This window comes from Leuresthes tenuis, unplaced genomic scaffold (assembly GCF_036924035.1).
Source record: "Leuresthes tenuis unplaced genomic scaffold, fLeuTen1.0.hap1 SCAF_4, whole genome shotgun sequence".
Taxonomy (NCBI): domain Eukaryota; kingdom Metazoa; phylum Chordata; class Actinopteri; order Atheriniformes; family Atherinopsidae; genus Leuresthes; species Leuresthes tenuis.
Genome location: NW_027325358.1, coordinates 15,835,423 through 15,862,623, shown reverse-complemented (window position 1 = coordinate 15,862,623; position 27,201 = coordinate 15,835,423). Strand labels below are relative to the sequence as shown.

At 40.9% G+C, this 27,201-nt stretch overlaps 1 protein-coding gene across 1 annotated transcript in view; it reads right to left on the bottom strand.

Moving 5' to 3' along the window:
* Window positions 1–27,201, bottom strand: part of myo15ab (myosin XVAb) — a 47,549-nt gene that overhangs the window by 15,843 nt on the left and 4,505 nt on the right. Inside the window, exons 3-50 of the mRNA XM_072383818.1 lie at window positions 27,014–27,133; window positions 26,561–26,878; window positions 26,053–26,250; window positions 25,604–25,845; window positions 24,797–25,190; window positions 24,592–24,674; window positions 23,673–23,736; window positions 23,471–23,580; window positions 22,744–22,818; window positions 22,254–22,344; window positions 22,131–22,136; window positions 21,945–22,048; window positions 21,129–21,192; window positions 20,696–20,809; window positions 19,195–19,356; window positions 18,939–19,052; window positions 18,741–18,799; window positions 18,276–18,399; window positions 18,059–18,154; window positions 16,767–16,898; window positions 16,023–16,148; window positions 14,699–14,776; window positions 13,042–13,193; window positions 12,522–12,567; window positions 12,288–12,412; window positions 11,402–11,519; window positions 11,118–11,293; window positions 10,320–10,404; window positions 10,182–10,214; window positions 9,993–10,074; window positions 9,682–9,812; window positions 9,211–9,306; window positions 8,779–8,907; window positions 8,589–8,695; window positions 8,292–8,470; window positions 7,473–7,545; window positions 7,148–7,339; window positions 6,317–6,396; window positions 6,155–6,228; window positions 4,696–4,804; window positions 4,484–4,552; window positions 4,320–4,384; window positions 3,814–4,233; window positions 3,255–3,333; window positions 3,041–3,136; window positions 2,732–2,798; window positions 2,351–2,444; window positions 2,124–2,235 (exon numbers count right to left, since the gene is read on the bottom strand). Of these exons, the coding sequence (XP_072239919.1) occupies window positions 2,124–2,235; window positions 2,351–2,444; window positions 2,732–2,798; window positions 3,041–3,136; window positions 3,255–3,333; window positions 3,814–4,233; window positions 4,320–4,384; window positions 4,484–4,552; window positions 4,696–4,804; window positions 6,155–6,228; window positions 6,317–6,396; window positions 7,148–7,339; window positions 7,473–7,545; window positions 8,292–8,470; window positions 8,589–8,695; window positions 8,779–8,907; window positions 9,211–9,306; window positions 9,682–9,812; window positions 9,993–10,074; window positions 10,182–10,214; window positions 10,320–10,404; window positions 11,118–11,293; window positions 11,402–11,519; window positions 12,288–12,412; window positions 12,522–12,567; window positions 13,042–13,193; window positions 14,699–14,776; window positions 16,023–16,148; window positions 16,767–16,898; window positions 18,059–18,154; window positions 18,276–18,399; window positions 18,741–18,799; window positions 18,939–19,052; window positions 19,195–19,356; window positions 20,696–20,809; window positions 21,129–21,192; window positions 21,945–22,048; window positions 22,131–22,136; window positions 22,254–22,344; window positions 22,744–22,818; window positions 23,471–23,580; window positions 23,673–23,736; window positions 24,592–24,674; window positions 24,797–25,190; window positions 25,604–25,845; window positions 26,053–26,250; window positions 26,561–26,878; window positions 27,014–27,133 (5,863 nt within the window). The remainder of the gene's footprint in view (window positions 1–2,123; window positions 2,236–2,350; window positions 2,445–2,731; window positions 2,799–3,040; window positions 3,137–3,254; window positions 3,334–3,813; window positions 4,234–4,319; window positions 4,385–4,483; window positions 4,553–4,695; window positions 4,805–6,154; window positions 6,229–6,316; window positions 6,397–7,147; window positions 7,340–7,472; window positions 7,546–8,291; window positions 8,471–8,588; window positions 8,696–8,778; window positions 8,908–9,210; window positions 9,307–9,681; window positions 9,813–9,992; window positions 10,075–10,181; window positions 10,215–10,319; window positions 10,405–11,117; window positions 11,294–11,401; window positions 11,520–12,287; window positions 12,413–12,521; window positions 12,568–13,041; window positions 13,194–14,698; window positions 14,777–16,022; window positions 16,149–16,766; window positions 16,899–18,058; window positions 18,155–18,275; window positions 18,400–18,740; window positions 18,800–18,938; window positions 19,053–19,194; window positions 19,357–20,695; window positions 20,810–21,128; window positions 21,193–21,944; window positions 22,049–22,130; window positions 22,137–22,253; window positions 22,345–22,743; window positions 22,819–23,470; window positions 23,581–23,672; window positions 23,737–24,591; window positions 24,675–24,796; window positions 25,191–25,603; window positions 25,846–26,052; window positions 26,251–26,560; window positions 26,879–27,013; window positions 27,134–27,201) is intronic.

Here is a 27,201-nt window from a genome sequence, read left to right as displayed (position 1 = left end):
CACCCGAATGAGGGTAATATATCTAACACGTTATTCTTTTTTTAATCTAGCATATTGGCATGGAAGTCAGCAGTGTCATATAACCGAGACTGATGGGAAAGCATGTTCGGTGCTTTGTTGCGGCTTTTACTCTGGAACAGGTGGTAACTTAATTTAGAGAAAGCCTTTAAGTTTGAATCCCTACGTTAGCGTTTAAATCTAAGTACTCTGCTCCCTCTTCTTGGAATCAGCTGCAGAAACAACTTAACCTGAGAGAGCTGGTCACATACAGGGGCGGCTGTAGCTCAGGAGGAAGACTAGTCGCCCACCAATCGGAAGGTCGGTGGTTCGACTTTGGCTGCCCTAGGATACATGTCGAAGCGTCCTTGGGCAAGACACTGAACCCCACGTTGCTCCCCCAGTGTATCATTGGGGGTATGAATGTGTGTGAATGCTTAGAAAGCACGTAGTTATGTGTATCTTAAGACGTGCTGTATGAGTGTGTGTGAATGGGGTGAATGCGGCATGTAGTGAAGCGCTTTGAGTGGTCAGTTAGACTAGAAAAGCGCTATACAAGTACAAGTCCATTTACCATTACCATTCAAAGAAGTTATTAACAGTTTGGAGGAGGGTTAGGATCATGCTGCAAATGTTATGGATGCTGACAATCATCCCGTTTGACCTGCAATAACTGATGATGATCTTCTAATCTTCTGACATTCTTATGTCCTTTAGTTTGTTTGCGAACATGCGAACATGCTCTATGTATACTATTTTATGCAAATTAAGTGTGCACTGTTCAAGCCCCTGCACCTCTTGACCAGGACAGCCTCATAAAATAGATTTTAAATGTCAAGGGTTTAAATTTTTCTGGTTGAATAAAGGTTCACTTGAATAATATAAAATAGCAAGATCATATGCTGTCTTGCTGTCTGCCTATTTTCTGCCCTCCTAATCTCACCCTAAATGTGCCATTCGAGATGAATTAGAATATCATAATTATGTCAAAATGTCAACGTGAAAATGAGGACGCTAATTTGTGACAGCAAACAGATTATATGGCTGATGAATATGAGATAACTGGCATCTCATGGAGTAGGTCAGGGGAGCAGGTAAACAAGCATAACAAAATGCAGTCTTTAAGACAATGATTCACTTCATTTGTAATTACAGGCAAGCTCTGAGGATACAGAGAGAAAATAAAGCCAAACAAGAAATGATGAAGTTCAGAAGAAAAAGAAGTGAATGTGCAGGTTTCAGTTGTTCAGGATGGAGTTACAGAGCTGTGAGACCCTGACTGATAAAAGCGGTCTCCTTTAGTTTTGACCTGGAGGACCCAAGGCCCTGCTCAAACCTGGCAGCAGAAGTAGACAGAAGTAAAAAATGCCAAATTGATTAAATAATTGATTTGAGAGCTCTGTGTGAGTGACAGAAGACATGTAAACTGAGGCCTTTCAACTGTTTGCAGCTGTCATGATCGTCCAATCTCTGAGTTAAAAGGTAAAGACAAGCTTGGATTGTAATCTTTATTGAAAAGAATAAGTTTCCTGTCTGTAATACATCTGTGTTGGTCCGGTTATTCCATCATGAAAAATGTCTGACTCAGTTCTAAATATTCGAGACAAGGATGAAGAGGCAGCCTTGAGGACCAGGAGCACATGTGCGCAAGCAAAAAGTGCAGAAGGTTTTCTGTGAATTATGCCCCAGGTACATTCAGAATTGGTCTAACACGTGGAGTCAGTTCCCACTGGACAATGATTCATTTATAAAAAATCCTTGCAGAAACCCAGAGGCTTAAGTACTCTTTCCTTCTTTGTGGTCTGAAAACACAGTCATATTCACTCATATTCACACTGCCAGCAGTAGGGTGACAATAAGCAGCCCAAAGCACCTCTGAAGTGGTCTGATCAAACAGACCTCAATGAATCGCGGCTCCATCCACGCCTGTACCTACAGTTGACCAGTTGTGATCACATCAGATCACATGTGAATGGGGCCTGACACCTTAAGTTTTTGCCTAAAGCAATTCAGCAAAAAAAAAAAAATGTTCATGCTGTGCTTTAATTTTACTGTGATCAGTAAAATGATGGATGATAAAGATAAAGAAGTAAATCTAAATAAAGCAGAGAACTTTGAGCGAGTACCTGGTGGAGGTATGGGCAGGGGACGATCAGACGCTCTTGTGCTCTTGGTGGGTTTAAAACCAGCTTCTTTCATCGCAGAAGCAGAGGGTGAGAGTGCATCAGGATGTTTGGGCTGGAGAGAGACAAAAACATCCCCTTAAATGAGTGATTTCTAATGTTGGCGTTCATGTCACGTGTGGGCTGCTAACATGCATCTATGACTGCATGTTTCAGGCACATATTTTTACCTGTGAAGCAGGTGGGTTGTCCATCTGAGGTTTGAGGATCTGTAAAGCTTCATCACGAGGCGTTTGCTTCTTCCTAAACTTCCCATCCGGTGCCCTAAATACATCCATAAAAGTTTTCAACATTTACCCCCTACAGGTTTCAGGATTTCTCCAGTAGATATATCACCTACTATATAATTTGTCTTTGTGTTAATTTGCATGGAAAGTGACAAGTGACACTTAGAAAGCACAGTGAGTATTTATTGGTTGTTTGTTTAAACCTGAGTTGCACTGCAGATAGAATCGACATTACAAGCATTAGTTAAGCATTCAGGGGAAAATGCTATTTCCAAGTAAAACGTCCTCAAACCAATCAAACAGTCTTCAAGAGTGAGAACTGACCTCTTGTCGGGTGGTAGTGGGTCTGATGGTGGTGGTGGTGGGGGGGAGTTGTACCTTTTGATGATCTCTTTAAAAATGATAAGAAGCATGTCAGCTTAGGGCTGACACTGAGCGATAAATCTATTTTACTTATTGTTTTACTTTAGTGTTTTTGTGCAAACACAGACTCAAGTGTTAAGAAGATATTAATAACAGCAGGACTCAAACAACTGTTTAATCTGTAAAAAGCTAAGGATCGTTCAGTTCTAACACATAAACCTGTTAAATAAATTATGACGATTTTTTAAAATTTAAACTAGAAGTTCTTACCTTGAATGTCTTGGCTGGGGACAACGTGATCTGAAGCCCGATCTGAATACTTCACCACTTCTCCAGCAGGGGGCAGTGGAGACGTAACCACTGGGGCTAAAATGCACACAAAATAACACAGCCAATGATCTTGTCTCTGTTGTGTAACAATCTGCACAATAAAAGTTTTATTTGAAGAGATTGAATGAACATTGTGTCCCTCACATTCTCATACCAAATTTCCGGGCAGGTTCTTTGTTTCTGGGGATGCCTGGGGCCTTTCTCCGAGGGATGCTGTCCTTACCTGACTGTGGCTGAGAAACCCAAGCAGGGACAACACAGAGAGTTTGTACTCAATATTTTGCAGACATTAAACACCATCTCTTGAGATTTTGTTGAATTTTGTTCAGCGTCGGAGCAAAGAGAAGGACAATGTCATTGCTTGTAATCTAAATGACTGTTTTGATTTTGACAACGTTGTTCATAGTATCACATTAAGCTTCACATGACTGAAAACAATCAAATTAGAATTCATACTCTTATAGAAAGTAATTACTTCAAACATGAAATGACTGAGTAACATTATTGAAACAAAACAGCACTGGACTCAGCACAAGGACTGTTCTAGCATCATCCCTCTGTCCTGTTTTACTGCTGTTTGGAGACTTTTGTTTCACTTTCAAATAAACTTGATTGCTCCTGAACGATTAGGTTATAGAAATGTGAAATAAATTAAATAAACACTGTGATATGTCAGCATGAACTGTTACTGCCAACGTCTCAGAGTTACTGACCTGTGCAGCAGGACCAGCTTTCGACTGAGCTGGCTTAGCTTTGTCAGCTTTGGTGGAGTTCAACTGAGGGTTGGATCGTGGGCCCCGAAGCTGAGGATGGGCCTCGGGCTCAGTCAGGGGATCAGCAGGAAGCCAAGCTTGTGGCTGTGATGGAGCTTGTTCCTGCTGAGCAGAGGGATGATAGGGGCTGGGCAGGATGTCTGCTGCAGCATACGGAGTTGGAGTGAAGTTAGCGTAGGGGCTTGGTGGGATGTTCGCATATGGACTTGGAGGTATGATGACATATGGGCTGGCAGGGGCGTATGGGCTTGGAGGATGAATGAGCAGAGGACTCATGGGAGGGCTTGTTATGGGGGATGTGGGGGGGCTTGACACCGGACTGCCAACCATAGCCATGGCTTGCATGGTCATCTGCTGGGCCTTAGAAACAAGAAAATGACGCATCGCACTGAATGACAATGAGAGTGACACAGAGAAACAGGCGCAGATCCAAACTGAGGAGTTACCATGATGACAGCCTGCTGGTTCACAATCGCCTGCTGCTGCTGGGCAAAAGCAGCCTGCTGGGCACCTGCAGGAGGAACACAGTAAACAGGATGGAGGGTTGGAAAGTCATGTTTGGTTGTTCAGCATTTTTTTTCTCACATTTGTCATCACATTTGATACAAACCAGGTGTTACAGGTGCCACTGCAGCAACAGGTGGCGACATCACACCTCCCACAGGAAGGACTCTTACAGCTGTGGACACAGACACACACACATGCATCAAACATATGTCAGATTTATAGTATGTTTGCCTGCTGCATTCACTAATTATTTATGGGGGCACACAAGTGCAAAGATGTGAATATTTAGCGAGTGTATCTTTGCTTGTGACAGACCTCCAGGTGGAGGTGGGGGTCCGGAGGACTGTCCCTGCTCTTGCCACCTCCCACCAACTCCCCCAGCCCCCTTCATCCTGCTGGATAGTCCTTTTGCTGATTCTATATCCTGTGAGGAGAGACAGACTTCTGATCAAGGTATGAAGGCAAAACCAAAAATGATGACCAAACCAAACTCTATCTAAATCAATGCTTTGATTGAGTATTAAATGCTCTAAAGGTAGCATGAAAGTGTTCATTAGAGTTGTTTGACTACATTTCTAAATGTTAAAATGTAGATGTAAATAATTGGTTTTTAAACATCTTTGTGCTCGACAGTGTTTTGCAATGAGCTCTCTCATTTAGACCTCCCAATCAATGAATGTGTGACCGTTCCATCAGAAATCAGCCGCGGACCCATAAATCCTCAGGAGTGTGTGTGTGTTTGTAGGCCATGTCTCATTAAAAAGTAAGCTCTTCATTTGCTAGAGTGTCAGTTCCTCGTAAGCAGATCCCCACGTTGCCGGGGTGGGAAATCACCGTGGCGATCCGGTGGCTGTGACAGTTACGGTAACTGGGTAACGTAATAGGTTGCTGGGCAGGAGAGGTCTGTAAACCACATCTGATACATGCAAATTCTTGTCAGCCACATCCGATAGCAAGGCTAACATTAAGCACATCACTGTCCCAGCTGGAGATTGATAGATCCAACATGGCTAACATTCACCGCAACACTGCCCTAATTAAATGGGTAAATTTTGATCTAATAACCACCACGATTTATTCATTCATTCATTTATTCATGATTTTTAGAACACTTGCGTGTATTGTTTGTAGTGTGAGCAATAATGCAGGAATAAACAACATCTCTCACTATTTTTTCGATACATGGTACCTTGACAGTTAAGATACTACTTTATAAAAGAGAGACAAGGAAGCAAATACTATTTGTATTTCAAGTGCAACGAGCAAACCACACCTGTGCGATACTGAAATACACACACAATCAAAGCCTACTTTTATGGCATACCATTTTGCACTAAACCGAGTACCAGATAAATTATACAGTGAGAGATATTATTCACAAGTGGAAAACATTCGAGACATTTGTCAATCAAGTCAAGTTCACCCCAAGGTCAGACCGTGAAATGGTCAGAGAAATTACAAAAACCCAAGAACTACATCTCAGTTAGCATGTTAAATGTTAAAGGTCACAAGAGTATAATTTGGAACTGATAGAAGAGCTACATTCTGTTTTACCACCACTGAACATGAGAACTGAGTTGGCCCAAAGACTGGAAAAAGGATTTGCATCTAAATTAATGTTTCTGTCTGGTGGAAACACTGAGTAATCTACATAAAGATAAGAATTAGGATTGTCTGTCACTGAGTAAGCTTGCTTTAGGCTAACTCTAAGAACAAGAGTGGTTTATAAAGGAGTCTCCCCATGTGGTCAGAATGAGTGTATTATGTAACTTACTCCAGCTCCGTCAGACAGTACAGGGTCAAACAGGCTGTCAAGATAACGATCCATCCCTCTCTGAGGCTCCAAGTCTGCAGGTAGAGAGTCGAGCAGAGGATTTTGTTGTTTGTTCCCATAGAAGTGAGGGTCTGTGCTTGTATGTTTACCAAAATAATTTACCTTGGCTGAGACTATCAGAGCCAGTTATGGCTGAAGAAATGACAGCATCATTCATGTCAAATCCACCACCCAATAGGCTTCTGAAACAACAGGAAAAAAGCAGCTTCTTCAACAGACCTTAAGTTTAGCACTGGAGGAAGAAATGTAACAACTAATTTTAAGACCAGTAGAGTTAGGGTGTTAGTGGACTAAAACACACATATTTATGGGTAATGTAATAGAACAAATGGATTAATTTAGAGAAAATAGCAACAGTCAAATAAAATACGAGCACAGCTCTTAAAGGTGTGATATATGACTTTAGATATCAACTGTGAGCAGCAGAAACTAAGACAAAACTGAACACAACCAACAGCAAAACCGAAGATGCAGCCTTTCAAACAGCTCGTAAATGTCTCCATCTTTGATATAACGGGCCGATTTGGATACAGATCATATCAGTCTCTCTGTGGGGGTCATTTTCACTGAAGAGAGTGTATTATCAAATTGAGGAAAAGCCAGAACGTCACTTGCTCTAAAAAAAAGGGGCTTGTGTGTTTTCTTTCTACGGGGAAGGTCCCTCAAATGTCCTACAAAAAATAAATAATTAGAAGGAAATATGAGGCAAAAGAGGGAAAAGAATGCTGTGCGATCTGGTAAGAACATTAATACACCGCTGTAGCTTCACCCAGAAACGATCTGTTTGCTGCTGTATTAAAGTTTACTATACAATACTTTAAATAAATGCACTTTATAACGTTCCATCACTGAAAAATAGACAAACTCATTCTTCTGGCAACTGGCAAAATCTCAGCAATATGTGTATGTGTGTGTGTGTGTGTGTGGTCTCACATGCTGGCATTGGGCCGCACTCTGCTTGGCTGCAGTGCAGAGATGATAAAGTAACTGCTGTGTTTGGGGAAGTCAGCAGGAAGCTCCAGGTCTGACATCAAGTCCAGAATGTAGTCCGAGCCCTCTAGTTCGACCCACTGAGCTGGTTCCTTTAATAACACCGACCAGCCTCGACGGCCCTCAACAACACCCCTAAAACCCACACAGAGACAAAAAGTCCATCGCAAGCAATGTAACATTTTCCACCCATGTTTCCTTCAATTTCCTTTAATCTTTCTTTGTAACCTAATCCATGCAGTGCTTATGCTTTGCAGTAAGATGATACCTGTGTTGTAATATGTCTTTCGCTATCTCTTCTCCTGTTGTCCATGAGTGTAGCGGGCACAGGAAGGACACACCTGAAGGAGAAAAGTCATAGCATACAGCACATTACTCAATAAAAAACTACAACCTTAAAAGAAATGTCAAATCGGTTATGAAAGTTTTTTTTGTCCATAAAAATTCTCACAGACAAAGAGCACCACAGACAGACAAACATAACCAGCGAACCAGAGCGAGTATCAGGTGTTGTCTAATCCTCAGTGGGCTTGCCAAAAGGCCAGAGGACAGATTAGCTGAATGAAAAGAGGAAACGAGAAAGAGACAGACAGCTATTTCATGCCTAATGGTGTACATGTAGACGAGGCTCAGGTACATAAAAAAGGAAAGAAAGGAAGAAAAAGGACAAAACCACAAAACCAAGAGGTCAGAAACAACAAAATGAAGTAGTTAATACAGTCATTACAATTCTACAAGTATGGCACAGAGGGTGAATGGAATCTAAGCAGGATGCAATGATTACCTTTTTTAAGAGTTATATAGTATTTGTTTTTGTCTTTTTGCCTCATTTTCTATCTCTGCAGCATCTTGGAATGATAAAACCAACGTGTATTATGTAACTATATTGTATCACTATGTAGGCTAGTAAGTGGGAAAAAGTAGCAGGGACTGTTAACGAGGAGGGACAAGATGCACAAAACTCTGTAAATTCACAGCTAACATTAGATCATTTCACTATTTATTTAATATTTAACTATTTTTTCCATATGAGTTCAGGGAATTAAAAATCACCTCTGCGATCATGCGTTTTTGTTTGCTTTCTCACCATCAAAGCAGTGTATGTGCAGAACAGTTTGAGCCCTCTTGCGATTGGCTGTCCACTCCAGTAGACAAGGTGGGTAAGTCCGGACATACTCCGGCCCGACACTGAGCCGCTGCAAAGCCTGAAGCAGACGGTGCTGACAAACACAGTTGTAGCCCTCTGGGCCATAGTCTGACACAAACCTTCAAGAACGACAAGAATGACTCGATGAGTGTGGAGTCATTACTGCAAACATGTTCAAAGGAGCAATGGTGTGCAACAAAAAAAAAACTGACGTTGCATATCAGGACTGTGTCTTACTTAAGCAGGTACTTAGCCAGCCTTTGAGAGGGCAAGAAGGCAGACAGACAGGAGGAGAGGAGGAGCCAGCCACGCTCTGAATTCAGGATGTTAGGATTTCTCCACACCTAGAAAACAGCCCAGATGTAAATGAAGAAAAACAGAGATAGTGTGTCATTACAGCAAAAAAAGGCTTTTTTTCCTTACTTACCTGATTAGCTATCTGAGCCAGGATCTCATCTCTGAGGCTGGGATTGGCAAGTCCTCTCTGGATAATATAATTCCCAAACAGATTCTCCTGAGCCCCATTCAAGTCTGGGTCACCCATGAACCTGAGTATCTATCAAAACACAGACAGTTAGTTATAATACATGCAATAACTTTACAGATAAAAGCTAAATCTCCAAATTTATGTGACTGGCTTGAAAATGCTTGTTTTTAAGAGGCGTGGATCATCCTAATTTGATGGTAAAATCAGTGTACAATACAGAAATGTTTAAATACATTTTGTTGTATCTTCCTATAACTGCAAGACATGTTTAGATGCTTTAACTTCCTGACATCACATCTGATCCCTCAGAGACAGTTTCCCATGCATTGGAAAAAGCTCTTCGCTGAATTTGTCTGAAATTGCAGCATCTACCAGAATGAAAACGTTCAGGGCTCCTTGTTTTAGCTCCTCATCAAGTCGAATCAGGGAACTCTCCAAAGGAGCTGTAAGCATCCCGAACAATGGCTCCTGTAACACAAATACACGCACACACCCACACAGACACATGCAGTGATGACAAAGGTTTTACACAGACATTGTTTGCAAAGCTGACATTTATCATCTCTGCAGTTCCTGTTTCCACATTTGAACAATAGCATGTGCTGATACAGCATCTCTTGTGTACTTGTTGTAGCTGACACGGATGTGTTCAGACACTGTGGGGACCAACATCCCTTCTGGGGTCCAAAATTATGTAAGTGACTTAATTTTTAAGTTAAAATCTGTTAAAGGTATGGTAAGGTTTAAGGTTAGACAAGTAGTTACCCAGGTTAGAGCATTCAGAAACTAAATATAAGACAGATCATGTGAAATGCTGGGAGTTCCATCAGTGTGTGTTTGTACCCTAAATATGGCCCGGACGTAGTGTGTCATGAGGTAGTTGTTGACATCCAGAGGCAGTGTCAGCTGAGGGTCCACCTGAACTTTTGGAGCTTGGACCACTGCCAAACAGTCAGAATGCAGCTCTTCACCACCTGTACGAAACACACACACACACACACTCATGCCGGTGTGAAGTCAGCCTGTGTGATAAATAGACTTTCATCAACAGGTGTGCTCTGCTGTGTTTGCATGTGGGCTCAACAGTATTAACTGTTGTATTTTTTTGGATGACACAAGAGCTCCTATGTTTGTGTACCCGTGTGTGTGCAAACCTGAAGCAGCCTGTAGGAGGCCAGCCAGTTCTGCAGGGATAGGCAGCGTTGTCACATTCACTACTTCTCGATTGATGCGATCCTGCACATACATATGCAAACAATTAGCTAACGCTACATTTCCACCTTCTGTGCCAAATGTGGTCCTCCTCTGTCTGACACTTTCACAGCATTTTCATCTTTACCCACCTCCTCCGCCTTCCTTGCAGGCTCCACCACTGTCTGACAGAAAGACAAAAGTATCATACTTAACACATTTGCTCATTTTCTATTCTTTCCTTTCCTTTTAGACAAATTCCCCCATGCACTCAAATTCTGCATTCTTACCCTCATGTAGCGCTGGCGGTTCACGATTAGCAGCACGGCAGAACGTAGCCTGATAAGGCATTTCCTTCGCAGAGCAAACCTTTTTCTGTTCAGAGAAAAGTGTTAACTTTGTGTTAATTATTCAAGAAAATACAGAAAGATGAGAGAATTTGAATACGTATACATTCATTGTCATAAAAACAAGCATTTTCCATGAGTGATACTGCCGTACTTGTCTTAAAAATGTGCTACTTGTAGTTTCAGTGCCATGTCTTCTAATAGTGACCAGCTATCTGTGTTTAACTTTGACTATAGTGCCTTTTCACTGCTTCTTTACACACTGCAATTTAACTCAAATTTGCATCACCCTGTGGGCTTTGCCAGACTGGTGGTGAATGAGAAATCTATCACCTTTGATGGATGAGCACAGCCTGAATCCTTTGGCCTTGTCTCCTCACATCAAGGACAAAGAAGCAGGCATTCTCTGATAAGGTTGGCCCTGTTCGGCTCAGTGAAACCAAACACTAAAGCCTATAAAGCTGAGCTGGGGACTGAAACTCCAGACTCAAGCGGGGCAACGTACCCGCCGTTAAAGACAGCTTAGATGCGACAACTTCCAGGAAAAGACTGATGCTAACAGTGATTTCCAACTGTGGCGCTACTGGGTTTTTAAGAACAAAATTGTCTGTTTTCTGATTTTTTTTAATTTTCAAATAAAATGAGCTGATGAGAAAAACATTCTTTCACAGACATTCATTCACAAGTCTTATTACAACTATTAAATGTATACCACCAGCTGTACTCAGAGGAACACATTACCTGGCCAGGTAGCCTTTGCTGTGGGCTTCAAACAGAGTCAGACGACGTTTGAATTTGATAAAGTTCTGTCGGACAAAATACATGCGTGTATATCTCTGTAGTGTCATGGCAGCTATGTCCAGCACACGGTCGCGCTTGCCCTCCAACAGCTGATACAACTCCTCTTTCAGGAAAATCTAGCACACATAGATACATAAATTCAGTAGTATCTGTTTGTAATGCACAGCACATGTGAGCTTGAGTCTTACATACGTGCACGTGCGTGTGTTACTGGGAGCGCTCACCTTGCTGACTCCCACCTGATACGAGCTCCTCTTGACTGGACAGAGTTTGTGAAGCAGAATGACACAATTTTCTCCATCTGCGGGAGGTGAATCCTTGAGGCAAAGCAGTGCTTTATACCTGTGGTCACATATGACAGTTCAATCTCAATTCTGAAGCAAATGTCAACAAGCATCAATGACCTCCGCAGCTGCAGCGCGTGTGTCCCACCTGTGTGTCCCACCTGTGTGTCTAAATGTTGTAAATCTCAGGTTGGTCGTGAATCTGAGAGCTCTGGTATGAGGCTGATTGCTTTTATGGGTTTTAGACTGCTGCTTCTTTACTTTTCCTTTGGTTTGAGTCGTTTCAGTACGGATGCCATTGACTGTGAATGCTGCTGTAAGTCAAATGATGTGGGTAGCAGGTTGTGAGAGGTGCCGGGAGATCAATTGATTTAATCTGCCTTCGCACAGCAGGAGCTAATAAATGCCAGATGGCTATTTCAGCATGGAGATAGTGGTGTGTGTGAAATATATCCCCTTCAAAGAAGCTACTAACGATTGCAATTTTGACGAAGTGGTCGGAGAACCCAAAAAATATATTTTAATTTTACACATAATTCTATTAAAGGTTAAAACTATTGTCAAACTCACTGGCATTTAGATGCATGTAAATTTTAGCCATCAAGACATTTTGACATTGGTTAACTATTCACTAAAGGAAATCTCAACTAAAACGTCGTATTACATTGATTTATTGATTAATTGAGTTTAAAAAGTTTTTAAATTAATCAACCTCATATTTCTAACTGCTTCAGACTGCTTTCAGGTACTTTGGTTTAAGTTTGCTGTTTTTTAATGTACCAGATAAACAACACAGGCTCAGCATCAAGATAAGTCGGGAACCAACCTTGCCAGGAAGCTGTGAAAGTGCATTCTGTTTGGATAACCCTCCTTCCTTATACGGATGGTCTCCATAATACCAGAGTAGTGCAGCTGAGTTTTGATCAGCTCCGTGTTGAAAACTCCTGGCTCCTGCTCACACACACAAATGCACATGCATAGGAGCTGTGTTCTACATAGCCAACAAAATGCAAAAACACACACCGCAAGCCTGCACACATCATCCAACGTGCAGATATACCTTGTGATGGTTTGGCTTGATGCATCGCACAAAATAAGGGTTACACCTGTCACAGATAGATGAGAGTTGATGCATCGATGAGCAAATGAATGTTGGTATGATTTTATAGGGGCTCTGTTTTCACCCGAAAGGGAACTAAGAAGAATCAGCTTTATCTGTAGCATGTGCATGAGCACTGACTGGTTCAATAGCCGAAGCCACAAATCAGCAGTATCAGACTGAGAGATCTGCAAAGATCTCAGTTTTTTGTCTATGAGAGACATGATTGAGGCATTGATCACATTATTCTACCAGAGCAAAACAAACCAGAATGTGTTATTGATTAGGACTATGAAAGAATCACTTCTTCTTCTACTCAATCTCTATTCTGCAGATTGTGCACACTTCCTGAATGATCAGCATCGTCAGTGACAAGAGTTCCAAGAGCTTACAGTTAATGTTGGAAAATATGAAGACATTCTCATGCTTCTGAGTGTAGAGCTCGGGTTTCAACAAGTTAAGTGGATGATTTGCTAAAAACCTTTCCATCTTGTCCAGCAACTCCTGCAGGCTGGTCTGAAACTTTGAGCTGACAGTGTTGGCTTGATGACGTCGAGCCGCGCTGTTGCGCTGCATGTTTGACCGCTGCTGTGACACAAGCTCCGAGTGCTTCAAGAAGAGACGCGATACCATCTGCGCTCACAGAACAATAAGACACACAAAACATAAACACAGGGTTCAAACGTTAACCCAAAAAGAGAGGAGTTAGCCCAGAGCCTCCCATCAGATTAAAGGTGGATGAGAAACGTTTTAGTTTAAAGTTTAACATTAATACTTTAACATCTAAATAGTTTTGTGTTTTTTTGTATGATGGCATGCGAAGATTCTTACTTTTATTTTATTGAACACAGGATTAATCCAATATAGTTCCTGTCTTTTCGTCACACTAACCTTGCAGCATTTAGTATATATATATAGTATATATATATATACTGAGCATATATATATATATATACTTCTCACAAAATGTAGGATTAGGATGTTTTGGCATCAAGGTTACCAAGTAATGAGGTTTGTTTTCTTTGTCTTAAGTTGTGCAACAGCAGGGTTTCGCTGATTTTTTTTGTTTGTTTCAAAGTTGTCCACACATTCCGTAGTGTGTGCAGAATGTGGTTTTGCATTGGGTCGTTGAAATAAAAAAACATGGATGTCCCTCTGGAAAAGATCTTCTTCTGAAGCCAGCATATATTGAACTTTTCTGCATTAATGCTACCATCACATAAGTGTAAACGAGCTTTGCCGAGAACAACGATCCAACCCTGCACCATCGCATTCTATTAGATTTTACATTCAGAGTCATTTATTCGAAAAAAGGTCTGGGATACTGATTGTTCCGACCACAAAATGCGCTTCCACTGCGTCACAGTCCATCCAAGATGCCTCCGAGGCTGGAGAAGTCGACGTCGCCTCTGGTCAAAGTTAATATAAGGCTTAATTTTGCTGCACGGAGAAGTTTTAAATGGATTGTTTGGATGTTTTAATGATATCATGCGCTGGAAATATGCAAACCCTTTCCACTCTTCAGCACTTTGGGAATCACTTTTTAGCAGTTAAATGTTTTTCTGATATATGCTGACACACTGGACATGCGCTGGAAACATTTGCTTTTTTTACGTTTGAAATAAAGTCTTTACCAGCACGTTTTTTAGAAAGTGTTGTCTCACTGACTTGAAAAAATGGACGTAAAGAAACAAATCAAATGAAGCTGATGAGAAAAACCCCCAAAAAAACAGGGTTTATATGGTTTGCAATAAAATAAAGGTCAAAGTAAAAGTAAGAATCACGTTTTTTAGGTTGAATTTTCCATATATAGTTATATCTACCAGCTTAATTAGCTAAATAACTACCAAACCAATCCCCCGTCAAGCTTACACAGTGTCTGTGAAAAATCCTAATTCTAAAGTAATGGAAACATCCCAATTTGTATTTTTCACAAAATTATACAATTAGACAAACAATTAGCTATTTTTCATTTCTGCCGAAAGCCCTAAATATCACACACAGGACCTTAAAGGAACGTGTCTATGTTTGAAAGCATTTGAAGCATTTTCCTGACACAAAACAATTACTGAAGAGATACACATAAACCACAAAAACAGCCTCAGGCGTAAGAGGAGGACCATATTTGCACGTCTCACTTTGTTCTCGCTCTGGATGAAGAGGTCTAAAACATCCTGGCGGACCATGTCAAAATTTTTATCCAAGAATTTGTGCACCTGCAACACACATCATGAGAGAAAACATCAAAAGTTAAATCAAATCAAAACTTTGCGACATTAGAGCTGAAGTGTCAGAGTCCTCTTCGGTGCTTCTCAGCAGCAGACATTTCACAGGCAAAGTTTTCACGCACTTAAGTTGAAGTTTTCTACATTTTAAAATCCATAACCAATCCATCTTTTGAAATTTTTTTCCCCATCTGTCAACACATAAAACTCCACAAAAACAAAGTGAAAACTGTTGTTAATGTTGTTAGTTACTAACTAACTAGTTACTAACTAACTCAAGTATTTGGACGCTTTATTGACTTGCAGCTCTTTGTGCGGTGTGTAAGTCCTGAGATTCAAAGACCTGTCTGTTTGTCTGCGAAAAGAGATCGTGACAAAGTACAGTTCTGGAAAGGGAAAGAAAAAAGAAAGAAAGAAATCCTCTGCAAAATCAAAAGAGCTCAAAAGGATCGCAGCCTCTGTCACGCTCAAATGGATGATGTCTGTCAGCCAACTGCTGCCCGGCCACTAATCCTGAGTGATTTGGGACTTAGAGCATCGGAAAGTCTGGTGACCAACAAGCTAATGATCTTTCATGGAGATGAGAGAACCATACAGCGAGTCATTAATCAGTGCATCATTCCACCAAGCGGACTTTGGAGTGTTTCCATAGAGACCTGATAATGGCTGTGCGTTGATGTTTTTCTATGCAGCCACACTCAGTTTGAACGTTTCTGCCAAGAGGAAGATGGGAAACTTGAACAGTAAAACTGTGTCAGTCTTGCAGAATTATTTTCAATTATTCTCAAGCTGCAGCTCCGTAGACACAAAGCAAGAACAAACTGAAAACTTTCTGGATGCGCTGTAGAACAATAACTTCTTAATGATATGATTTAATAATGTATTACAAACTTGGATGAATGCTAAAAATTTTTGTTTAAGAACGTGTTAACTGTTTGCAAGATTATGAGGACTTGGCTTGACAAAGTGAAGGAAAGTAACAACCTTTGCTATTACCAGCCTGAGTTATATACCACTTGGTTCCACTGCTTGTCATTCACAGCATATCATTTGAATCATTACAAGCAAAGAAACAAAAAGAAAAAGAGAGAAATTAATGGGGTTAGTGTGCAGAAAATGTAAACAGGAACACCATGGCAGACAGAAGGAAAAGACCAGAAAATAAAAATAAAAAAAGGTATTAATAAAATGAAAGAAGACAAGAAGGAGGAGACAAATGAAGGTAAAAAGAAAATACCTGATAGGTGACCTTCCCTGCATAGTGTTTCAGGGTGAACTCTGGCAGTGGCATCTTTGGCCTGGCATATAGCGGGCTGTTTCCATGGTGATAGTGGCACTTCTGAAGGAAGGTGTGGTCCGTTGCCTAGCGATAATTGGAAATGGTTTATGGTTGGTGAGCCATCAAAACTAAATCTCTACAGCACAAACACGTGATGCATGTGTGCGCTTGGCTGATTCTCTCAGTCAGTTCATTGTGTAAAGCAGTGTTCATATTTCACACTGATCGCTGAGACTTCATAATGAATTTATCTCAATATGAGGTCAGACAACTTCTCATATTAGGAGCCCTGGGAATAACGATAGCAGCAGGTCTGAATCAAGTCAGCATGTGTAATGGTTTTGTATTGATTCTGGCTGGCTCTCTTGGTTCACAAGAAATCCGACAGTGAGATATTTTCTTTTTATGCAACATCTTGCACATAAAAAATGAGAAAACTGAGGAACTGAATTATACTATCATAAGTAATGGCTGGAAGTTGCCTATACAGTGCACCAAAAAGAAATAAAGATCCCAGCAGTTTTCTGAGATGAATTTGAACTTTGTTTTAAGCACAAACTCTCCACAGGCATCTGTCTCAGTCGACGGAATCGACTGAAACACCTAATTTGTCGAGCTGTTATCTTCAGTTTGCTCACATCCATGCTTTCTGTCTTTTGAGACTAGGAATGAGGATTTTTAGTTTAATGAGTGAGGGTGTACCTGTGGGAAACTGCACTGGTCATCCAGGATGCGCAGTATCCCGTGAGGCTTCGCAGCAATGAGGTCAAGACATGCCTGGTTGTTGCTAAAGGGCTGCTGCTGCCACTCGATCTGCTCCCGCATGTACTCCTCCTACAGAGAACAATTCAGGTTCATCACTTATATAGAGCCCTGATAACTCACTGTTGTTTCTGATTTTGCTTAGTTTGCTGGGGTTCCAAAAAGGGCTTTCTGTCTGTCTAGAAATCCTATTTCCTGATGATCATATGTACCTTATTTCCATGACTGGAAAAATTGGGAAGCAGAGTATGAAGTCATATAAAAAAGTTTGGATGTGAGGTCATACTTCACAGGACCCCAGTCAGCATCCTGGTTGCATACAAACAGTTTTGTACCAGCGTTTTTTGGTTTAATTCAGAGTTTCGTAGTGAAAACCTTTAAACATGGATGAAAGAATCCACTGTGCAGCCCAGTTTATATGTGTAGTTTTGAGGCAGGTGAAAATGTTTTAGGGGCCCAGTTTTTGCCCCTTTATTGTGATTACTAATACATTTTTTATTGTTTACACTCAAAACATTTCACTTGTGAACCTCGTGATTAGAATCGCATAGTGATTTATAATCACTTATAATCCATCAAGACTGCAACGATAAACTTAATTAGAAAATATCTGAACCAAATTTGTAATATTAAGTCACTTTCTGTCCTTGTCATGTCGAGCTACTGTCTGACCTTGAGCCACAATGCAGAGCGGGACGAGTGCTGTAACACATGCTACACGGATTATAAATGGGAGATGCTAAAAAGCCTGTCTAGATTAGTCAAAATTTTGTACGATAATGATTTTTTTGCTAAAAATCCAACATACTAGACACACATTTCTGACACTGGATTCCAGCTGCCTCGTGGATCAGAGCGACCCCTTCGGCACTCTTCTCTGTACTTTTGTAAAGAGAAAACCTCGACTTCTTTCTGAATCTGTTTCGTAAACTGCACAAGAGCTCTTCCCAGTTTTAGACGTGGACGTAACCACACGTAACCCGAGTACAGTCACATGTCTGATGATGTTTCAAACCCATGACCAGAAAATTGGAAACAACGTGTCTCTCAAATCCCTTAATGTGGTTAAAGATTTCTCATCTACAGAACCACTCAAAACTTTGGACACAACTACTAATTTCTTGTGAATGAGAAGGTGCACACATCACCCAACTTTGGAGTGGTACCGTATATATCGTGCCAATTCTATGATCTCAACAGAAACATGTATGACAGTCTTAACTTGACCTGACCTGCTCCTCCTGGAAGATGACCCTGTTAAAGTAGAACTGCAAAGTTTCATTGGCGTAGTTGATGCACAGCTGCTCAAAACTGTTCACTTGTAGCTCCTGAGGGATAAAAAAAAGAAAAAGAGAGGAGACATTGGGGGTTGTGTGGATTAGTTACATCAGTGAGCTCAGACACATCACTTCAGTGACATTGATAGAAACGACTGTTTCAGAGTATGACCTCAAAACCGTATATGTCTAATATGGAGATGGAGAGGGCTTCGTTGCGAGGGTAGACCCGTCCATTGATGCGCTCTGTCAGCCAGCTAAACAGCAGCGAATACAGGATCTTGGCAACAGCATCTCTATGAGAAACACACAATAAGGTTTCTATGGAAACAGAAAAACCGGTTACTATGGAAACAGAGGACATCTGAAAAATCTCTCCCCCAGCCCTGACGTCCTTTGTCCTCACATGCCTCTACCAAAGATTGGAAGAGAATATCAAAGAGTCTTTATTCCCCCTCTGTAGTCTTGTTACATGATTTTTAAGAAGAAAAAGTGAAAAAAAAAGGAATGGAAAGATTAAAAGACCTCAAACACGACAGTCAAACAGGCTTCTGAGCCAAGTTACTCCAAGAGCAAGTCGGTAAATTGTATATAGTATCAAATGGTTACCGTGTTGAGCATTTTTTCAGTCACTCACCTGGCATCCACAGCACTCTCCACCGTCAACGGAGTGTAAATCTTTTCTCTTACTGTATCCTGGGGAGGAGGGTTAAACACATCTTATCAATAATAAATAACATTTGTTCTTTACTGTTGTAATAATTATCTCAAAATATTATATTGATGTGTGCGTAAGTGAGGGTGAGGTTTTTTATAGAAGTAGCTGTCTGCTCACTGTCATTTTGAACGTGACAGATTTCTGCAGGCTCTCAGGTGAGACCCGCAGCAGCTCAGCGACCACCCTGATCTCCTGCTCACTCACCACCGCCGCAACTTGCTGGCCTTCAGCCTGCGGGGACAAACACACACAGACACACATACACACGGAGGCACATTCATTCATTATAACAATCAGCCATCAACATTATAATTACCATTCAACCGTGAAACTGATTGGACATGTATCATATTTATGTGTGTGTGCCGGAGACCTGGTGTGGCTGGAAGTAGACATTCCCCAGATGAAGGACAGAGGACAGGAGTCTATAGATACCGTCTAGCTCCTCTGGGGTGAAACACAGGATGTCCATGGCACTCAGCAAACGCCTGAAGTCCTCCCTATCATCCTTCCCCTCTATGATACAGTTCCCTCCCTTCACACACACACACATGTACATGCACAAATGCACTGTTATCACCATCATAATTACCCTCACATAATTTCACAATGATTAAGGAGCGGCTTATCAACAGCTCTCAGTCTTGCTTTGGCAAACTTCCAGGGGTTTGGCTCTCATCTTGGTGCACTGATATAGAGGACCCAATGTCACAATCTATGGTTAAAAACTGTGAAATAGCAACACACTCACAGGCTCTTGCTCTGTGTCGTACAGCATCAAGGTGACATGAAAGGAACCCTGACCCATGAATAACACAATATGTAAGCCTTAATCCTTACCAATAATTTAGTTACATGCAAACGTATTACCAGACATATTCATTCTAACTCTAAGCATATATAACTAAACTTAGTAGAAAATTCAAAGGATAGTGGAAAACTATTTTGTTTTCCAGCTTAAAAATCAATGAGCTACAGCGGAACTCTTCCTCTTCTCCACAAGCATGAGCAGTGTGTATCAATCACATGGTGCACCACAAAGAGAATAAATAAAGACTAGTTTAACATACCATGATTCATTTTTTTGGGGGCAAAAAGACATCGCCTGAAGGAGTCAGTACAAGAAAAACAAACACTGAGAAAACTAGACTAATGCGATGCTAGTAGCTATGCGAGGCGGTTTTAATGCATGAGTGGACGTTTTGTAAGAATGTTGACTCTGTTGACAAATTTAGTTAAATGTATTTATGCTGGTAACTTTTGCTAATGAGCATTCAGTGCATCGACATGATACGAGATAAAAACCCAAAACATATTACTGTATTTAGCTGTACAAGTTTACAGCCAAACTCTTAAAGTCACAACTTTCAGTCTCCTTTGTCGGGCAGCTAACCCGTTTATTTTTGTCGGACACAAAAGTTGTGTGTGAAAATCATCCCATTAAGATGGGACAAAAATAGTCTGGGTGCTAGCGGCCCTCCAGTTGGAAACTTTAGGAACGTGTGACGTGGGAGGTTGAAGCCAACACTGAACAAACACTGAGAAATTCCTCTAGGAGAAGCAGCAGACATGTTGCATCCACTATCTGGGATGAAAAACTGGATGAAAGAGGGAGGCACAAATGTCATTTTAAGATTTTCTGACAAGATAATCACTTTTTCTGTAAGAAAGTAAAAAAAAACTCCAATTAAAATGAAATGAGTATATCATATATATCCCAATTAACCCAGTGGGGACCTTCTTTAAAAAAAGACTTTAGAGGTAAGGTTTGGACGCATGGACGTGGTTCAGCAAAGTTTTCATTAATCTAAACCAAGTTGCTGTAATGTTTTTCTTCAGTAGCGCAGTGAATGAGTGGCTTTTTTTACGAGCACCTGATTCAGATAGTAGTAAGTCTCAGCCTCCTGCAGATACAGTGAGTGCTTCTCATTAGGCGGAAGACCTGCCAACATCTCATAGAAGATGTGGTAGTTCCTCTCAGATTTGGCCTGTGGATGAAAAAAAAACAGAGAAACACAAACACGTAGACAAATATTCAAACACACTTGAACATTAACTAGAAAACTGAAAGCAATTTCGAGCTATGTTGTATTAAAAATACAAAGTAATTGCATTTCTATGGACATAAATGGATGAATGGCTCAATGGATGGATGGAAAGTAACTGGACTGGTCAGAGGCACAATTAACTAAAGACATTGCATAAGCTGTGAGCCTCTACAGTTTCCTCTTTCTCACTATCACTCAGTTGTAAGAGGACTCTACCTGACCTACTGCGTGTGACCATGTATGTTCTTGTGCTTTTCACCTGAAAGACAATGCGGGACTTCTCCAACAGGTATTGTGACGTTATGGCACCGCTGATTACACCTCTGGTGAATGGCACACACACACACACACACACCCACACCCACACACACATTTAAACACAGTGAGACTGAGTTAATTAACAGGTCATGCATGTGTAATGTGTTGGGATCTTCTATATCACAGTTCTAACAGAAGAAACTACTTATCTAACTGTGCTACTGGGGCATGCTAGCATATTCTCCACTTAGCTCACTGTGTGTGTGAGTGTATGTGTGTGTGTGTGCCTGTGTCTGCTGATGAGGAGTCTATTCAGAGTTGATCAAACATAAAGTTTGTTTCGTGTTCTGAGGGGTTCATGTTTATCGAGATAGAGTACAACAAAATAATATCAACGAATGACTGATCCTCGAAGATCTGAAGATTGCGGCAAACAGTAACTATGGTAACACATTACCAAAGCAACAATCAATTGTATTTTGGTATCGTAGGTTGATGAGGAAAAACTTCTGAACATTTCCTGACTTTTTTTCCCTTCAAAACAAGCCATTAAAGTGTCTCCGGCTGGTGTAAAATCCTCAAATTAGTAAAACCAAATCATTAACGCAGTGTTGCGATGTTTGGACCTTCTTCAGGCAGAAGATGAAGGTCAATTTCTTCAAACAAACTCAAGTGACAGAACTTGGTTCTGTCTGAAAGTGTGAAGTTTAATACTATAAGAGCAAAAGAGGGGCATACGTTTCTTGATCTAAAAGCCCTACAAAGGTTGTCGTTTTTGAGTTATTCTTTACCAACACAAGTGGAAGTTACTTCTCACCCTTCCATGTAGATCTGCGTATATTTGCCAAAGCGTGAAGAGTTGTCATTGCGCACTGTTTTGGCATTCCCAAAAGACTCCAACAGGGGCGTGGCCTCTAGGATCTGATCAGTCATAGCACAAAGAAATACTTCAGCAGCTACTTTCAACAGGAATGTTGGTTGTGATGAGAGAAAAACAATTTACCTCTATCTGAGGGACGGTGGTGCACATGTAGAAGAAGAAAAGATAAAGAATAAGTCTAAAATAGCACAAACTTAAATCTGTTTGTAGACATACATGGGGTAATGAAGTCAGCAGATATCTTACCTGCTGTGTGACGTTTCGTTTGTGATGTATGGCTGTCAGATAACGCAGGATCAGTTTAGTGGCTTCTGTCTTCCCTGACCCACTTTCTCCACTGGAATAACATAAATCATCAATATATATTACACAGCAGGTCATTTTATGAGCGCTGAGAAGATGTTTCCTTTTTTTGCAAGTTAATTTACACTCAAACTGCAAGTGTAGCGATGTAGAAACAGGGTTTGTAATGACATGTGTATGAAAAATAGAAAAAGAACAATCACACTTTATGGACAGAGAAAAGGCAGCTGGACAAAGTGAATGCTGATAAAAGATCAAACTTGGTCTTATATTTGCCAAACATACCTTTCCAATTGAAAGAGAATGACTTGCAATATTATCACTTGATAGCTTGACATGTCCGTATTTCAAACAGTCACGGCTATTATCATTACTGGTCATTTGTGACACGTCTGTTTAGTACAGGATAATCAACACTGACAGTATTTCATACCTGATCACAATGCACTGGTCCTTTTTGGCATCCATCATGGTCGTGTATGAGAGATTAGCAATGGCAAAAAGATGACTGCAACACAGTGAAACATTTTCAATGAAAAGTCAAGCTTCAGGCCAATCAGTTGCACACACTCTACACGTCTATTGTGTGAAGAAGTGGCAGTGAAAACTATAACTAAACTCTCCCTTGGCAATCAATCAATAACAGTGTAACAGTAGCCTCTTAGTAACACCTGAGAGTAGTGGCTTTTACGCCATTGTTTACGATCAAGCTGCATCCCTGAGAGCAGGTTACGACACATATGTAGTTCAAGAGTGCAGTGACATGCGGTGACACGTGGTCACCGAGGTTATGGTTTGAGGTTAAAAAGTAATATTTTTTTGTTTATCCAGAACTAAAAACTACTTAAAGAGCAGAAAGATTTACTAAACTCTGCTTCTACTTAAGCAGCATCTGTCATTTCCCTCAGTCGAATACACACAGTGAAGTTCATTAACAGTTAGATGTGGCAGATGTGCTCATCTGAGTGTGTACAACGGTGTCAGAAAAAGTGACATTGTTCAAATTATTGACAAAAAAAAAGGCTAGCCTTGCAGCAGGTTTTGAAATACCCAGTTTACCAACAAATAGACACAGACTGAAGGTATCATGTCACAGATTAGAGAAAGAGTTCAGGATCTAACATGTCAGAAACACACACACACACACTCAAAGGTCTTACGGAGGGTTGTCACTTAGACCGTGGCCTTCATACTGAAGCACCGTGTCTGTGCCGTAAATGTTGAGCAACTTGTAGGGATTCACAGACACAAGAATGCTTCCTATGTAAGTCTATGACAAAGAAACAAAGTGGGAGGAGGAACAAAGAGTCAGTGAAATGCTTGATAGTATCAGTTTCTTAATTTGCAAAATAACAAGCATACATATATGAGTTCCTGGTCGAAACGCTTCTTCAGGTTCATCAGGACCGTGGTTTCATTAAGCTCACTGAAATTAAACAGAGGAAATTAGCACTGAGAGTAGCATTCCCAAACTCTATTTCACATCAAGTATTAATTACTCTTCAAAGGCAATCAAAATCTCTTGGATTCCTTAAAAGCCTGCAGTTGAAGTGACGCACATATCTAATTCTATGTTTTCGTGCAATATGAAAGCATTTAATGTGGACGAGAACAGGGACATATGAGAATACAACCGCACGTATACTAAGCTGTAATGTGGGTCTACAGTTGCTCAAATAATATTCCACAAAAAGCAATTTAGAGACTTTTCCAGTATGATCTTATCACTTTGCTTCACAGGGGATATATCACATAAATCTTAATAAGAAATAATGTTAAATAGTACCTCATCAAGTTTACTAATTCAGAAAAGTACAGAAAAAAGCCACAATAAGGAAAGTTGTTGTCACAGGTTGCTCATTCTCAACTCTTCTTTCCTCATATCAATATACATTCATTTCAATTTGTATGACTATCTAAAGGCAGTTAAGCTTTGCTTTAGAAAGTTGCTGCTATGAGGAATAGTAGGAGGGAAATATCTCCTTTCCTTTCACAAAAGGATGGTTCAGTGCATCCTATGCTAAAGGAGACAAAGGAAGCGCTAAAGATATTTTCCTAAGCAATTGGGCAATTTGAGCAGCTCTTCTCCTAGCTGCCACTTAGATACTTCCAGGTCATTTCACTGAGTTAGGAAACTTTCTAAGCAAAAATGCAGATTTGACAAGGCCCACAGCAATTTGCTGCTTGAGGAAATTGGAAGGATAAGCATCAAGAGATGACATATGCTGCTACAAGCTTGAGCTACAAAATGCTTGAAAGAGAGTAGTAAGTCTGAACTTACGGGAGCTGTGTCATGTCTTCCATTCCCTCTGCCCAGCGTTTAACTCTGTGGCTTGGTGTGGGCATACTTATGACGGAGTAGATCTGGACACACACAAACACACAATTTCGACATGTTTTTTTGTTAGGCTTTTTTAGGTATTGCTTGCATAATGTATATACGGCACTGATTCCTGGTGTTCACATGAATTCATACATTTAGGTACCTTGTCATACCAGCTTTGACCTGGTACTCTGTCTCTATCAGGAGTCCAGCCTACGTCCTGGAGCTTTCCATCCACATCTCGGGGAGATGGTAAATATCCTTCTAACACCCCATCTTCTCTGTACATAGACCACTTAGACAAATTCTGGACTGTCCCATGTGGTAAAACCCTCTCAGCTGCCCAAACATCTTCCCCACCTTCACCTCCTCCCTGGGCATTCCTGGCCCAGTGGCCAGAACGTGGGCCATACGGAGGTATCACAGCATAACGATTGTCCTCTCCCTGCAGTCCTGTTGGCACACTGTATGAGGCATAACGAAGGTGCTGGTTTTGGATGGCATCAGACAAGTTTGGGTTGTGGAACCGACGTGTGAGAAGAGAGCCATCCGGTAGCCTGTGGAGCAATGTACATATAACACAGTGTTGTACTGCAATGGTAAAATATGATAATGGTAGTGTGTGAGGAATCTTTGTGGCCTTTTTTCATGAGTTTCCACAAACATTTTTAGGAATTAATGAAATAAAACTGCATTTCAGCATTATACTATTCTTATGAGGACACTATAAAAATATCCCTTTCCCCACCAGATGAAGTCTGCAAGGCCAACTACTAGAGAAGATTTGAATTCCTGCACTGTTTTCAAAGCAAAAATAAATTAACATCAAACATGCAGTCAGTCTCCATGGGAAAAAAACTCACATTTCCTCGCTTAATACTTGTCTTTTTGAAAAGGTAATTCTGTGCAACACCTGGACAAGCCTATTTGGTCATCTCTCTCAGTTTCTGTTGAACGTGTAGTTTCCTACCTGTAACGGATGCTATCCAGATCTTCCTTCTGCATTGCCAAGGAAATATTGGGACTGGTGGGTTTGGGGGCACCAGACAGTACCGAGTTTTCAGAGAGATGAAAGAGACCTGCTGAACGAAGGTCTCTGTTTTGCCTTAGAGCAGCAGCCAGGTTTGGTGAAGAGGGGCTCTGGCCAGGTATAACGAGAGAACCGTCAGGAAGATGGTATGATGCACTCCGAAGGTTGTTGTTCATCAGAGCCTACAGGTGGTTGAAGAAAGATACCAAGTCACCGTCCCTTCAAGACTATACCTGCTAGAATTCACTATACTATATAATTGCTGTACATTGAAATAGACTGTAGCTGCTACTAGATGTATATTTTGTTTTACTACAGACAAACAAAGGGACGAGATTGGTGCAAAGGTAGCAAATAAAACAGATAAACATTGTAGCAAAGTTACACACTTTAGACAGGTCAGGGCCATGTGGTTTCCGTGGGTCAATGAGGATGGTTCCATCAGGAAGGGTGTAGGCCACATTCTTTAGATAAGGATTCTGCAGAGCAGCTGTGAGACTAGGGCTTTTTGGTTTCCTTGGGTCCACTATAACACTTCCATCAGGGAGGGTAAATGAAGCTCCTTTCAAGGCTGGGTTATTAAGAGCCTGAGTATTAGAACAGCTGGTTTCAGTTAATGTGACCCTAACACATTAAACAAGTGCAATTTAGTTGTTTAGTCTTATGTGAATTAAAGTAGCAGATTAGATTAGCAGTTATAATAAGCAATACTTGAACAATATTAATTTGTGAAGATTTTTCAAATCCTTATACTTGAGCCTTTCTACACAAGTCCTACTATGTGGTAGAGAGAAAAAGGTAGAGAGTAACAGACATCAGGCGCCTACTATAACAGACAGTAGGGAATAATGGAGAAACATGAGAAAAACACTTAATAGATTTGAAGACATCATAAACCTTAGCCAGATTTGGTGATATCGGGGTACCGGGGTCCCGAACCCCGCCTGGTAGTGCAAAAGAGGAGACATTCAGCATTGAGCTTTGAATGGCACTGGACAGGTTTGGAGAGACAGGTTTGCGTGGATCAATGATGATAGTGCCATCTGGTAAGGTGTAAGAAGCACTCTTCAGGTAAGGATTCTGTAACGCTGCAGTTAGATCAGGGGAATGCGGTTTCTTGGAGTTGATCACAATGGTCCCATCCGGGAGAGAGAAGGAGGCTTTACGCAGAGCTGGGTTGTTTAGGGCCTTGTTAAGGTTTGGGGAAATAGGTTGCTTAACAAGCAAAACAAGAAAAAACATTAATTAGAAAAAACTACACAGTCAACAAATGTAACTAGGGAGGGTGCCATTGTAAAACAAAACAATGAGAGGTCAATTCAAAATAAAGTTTTACAAGTTATAGGTTACTTGCTGTGTAGGATCTATAATGGTGCCATCAGGGAGAGTGTATGAAGCAGTCTTGAGATTCTGGTTTTGAAGAGCTCCATAAAGGTTCGGCGACATTGGCCTCTGAAGTGCACGAGGGTCCTGAGCAGGGATGGAGTTATACAAAAAAGCAAAATTGTAGTTATAGAGTTGTTTTTACCTCTATGTAG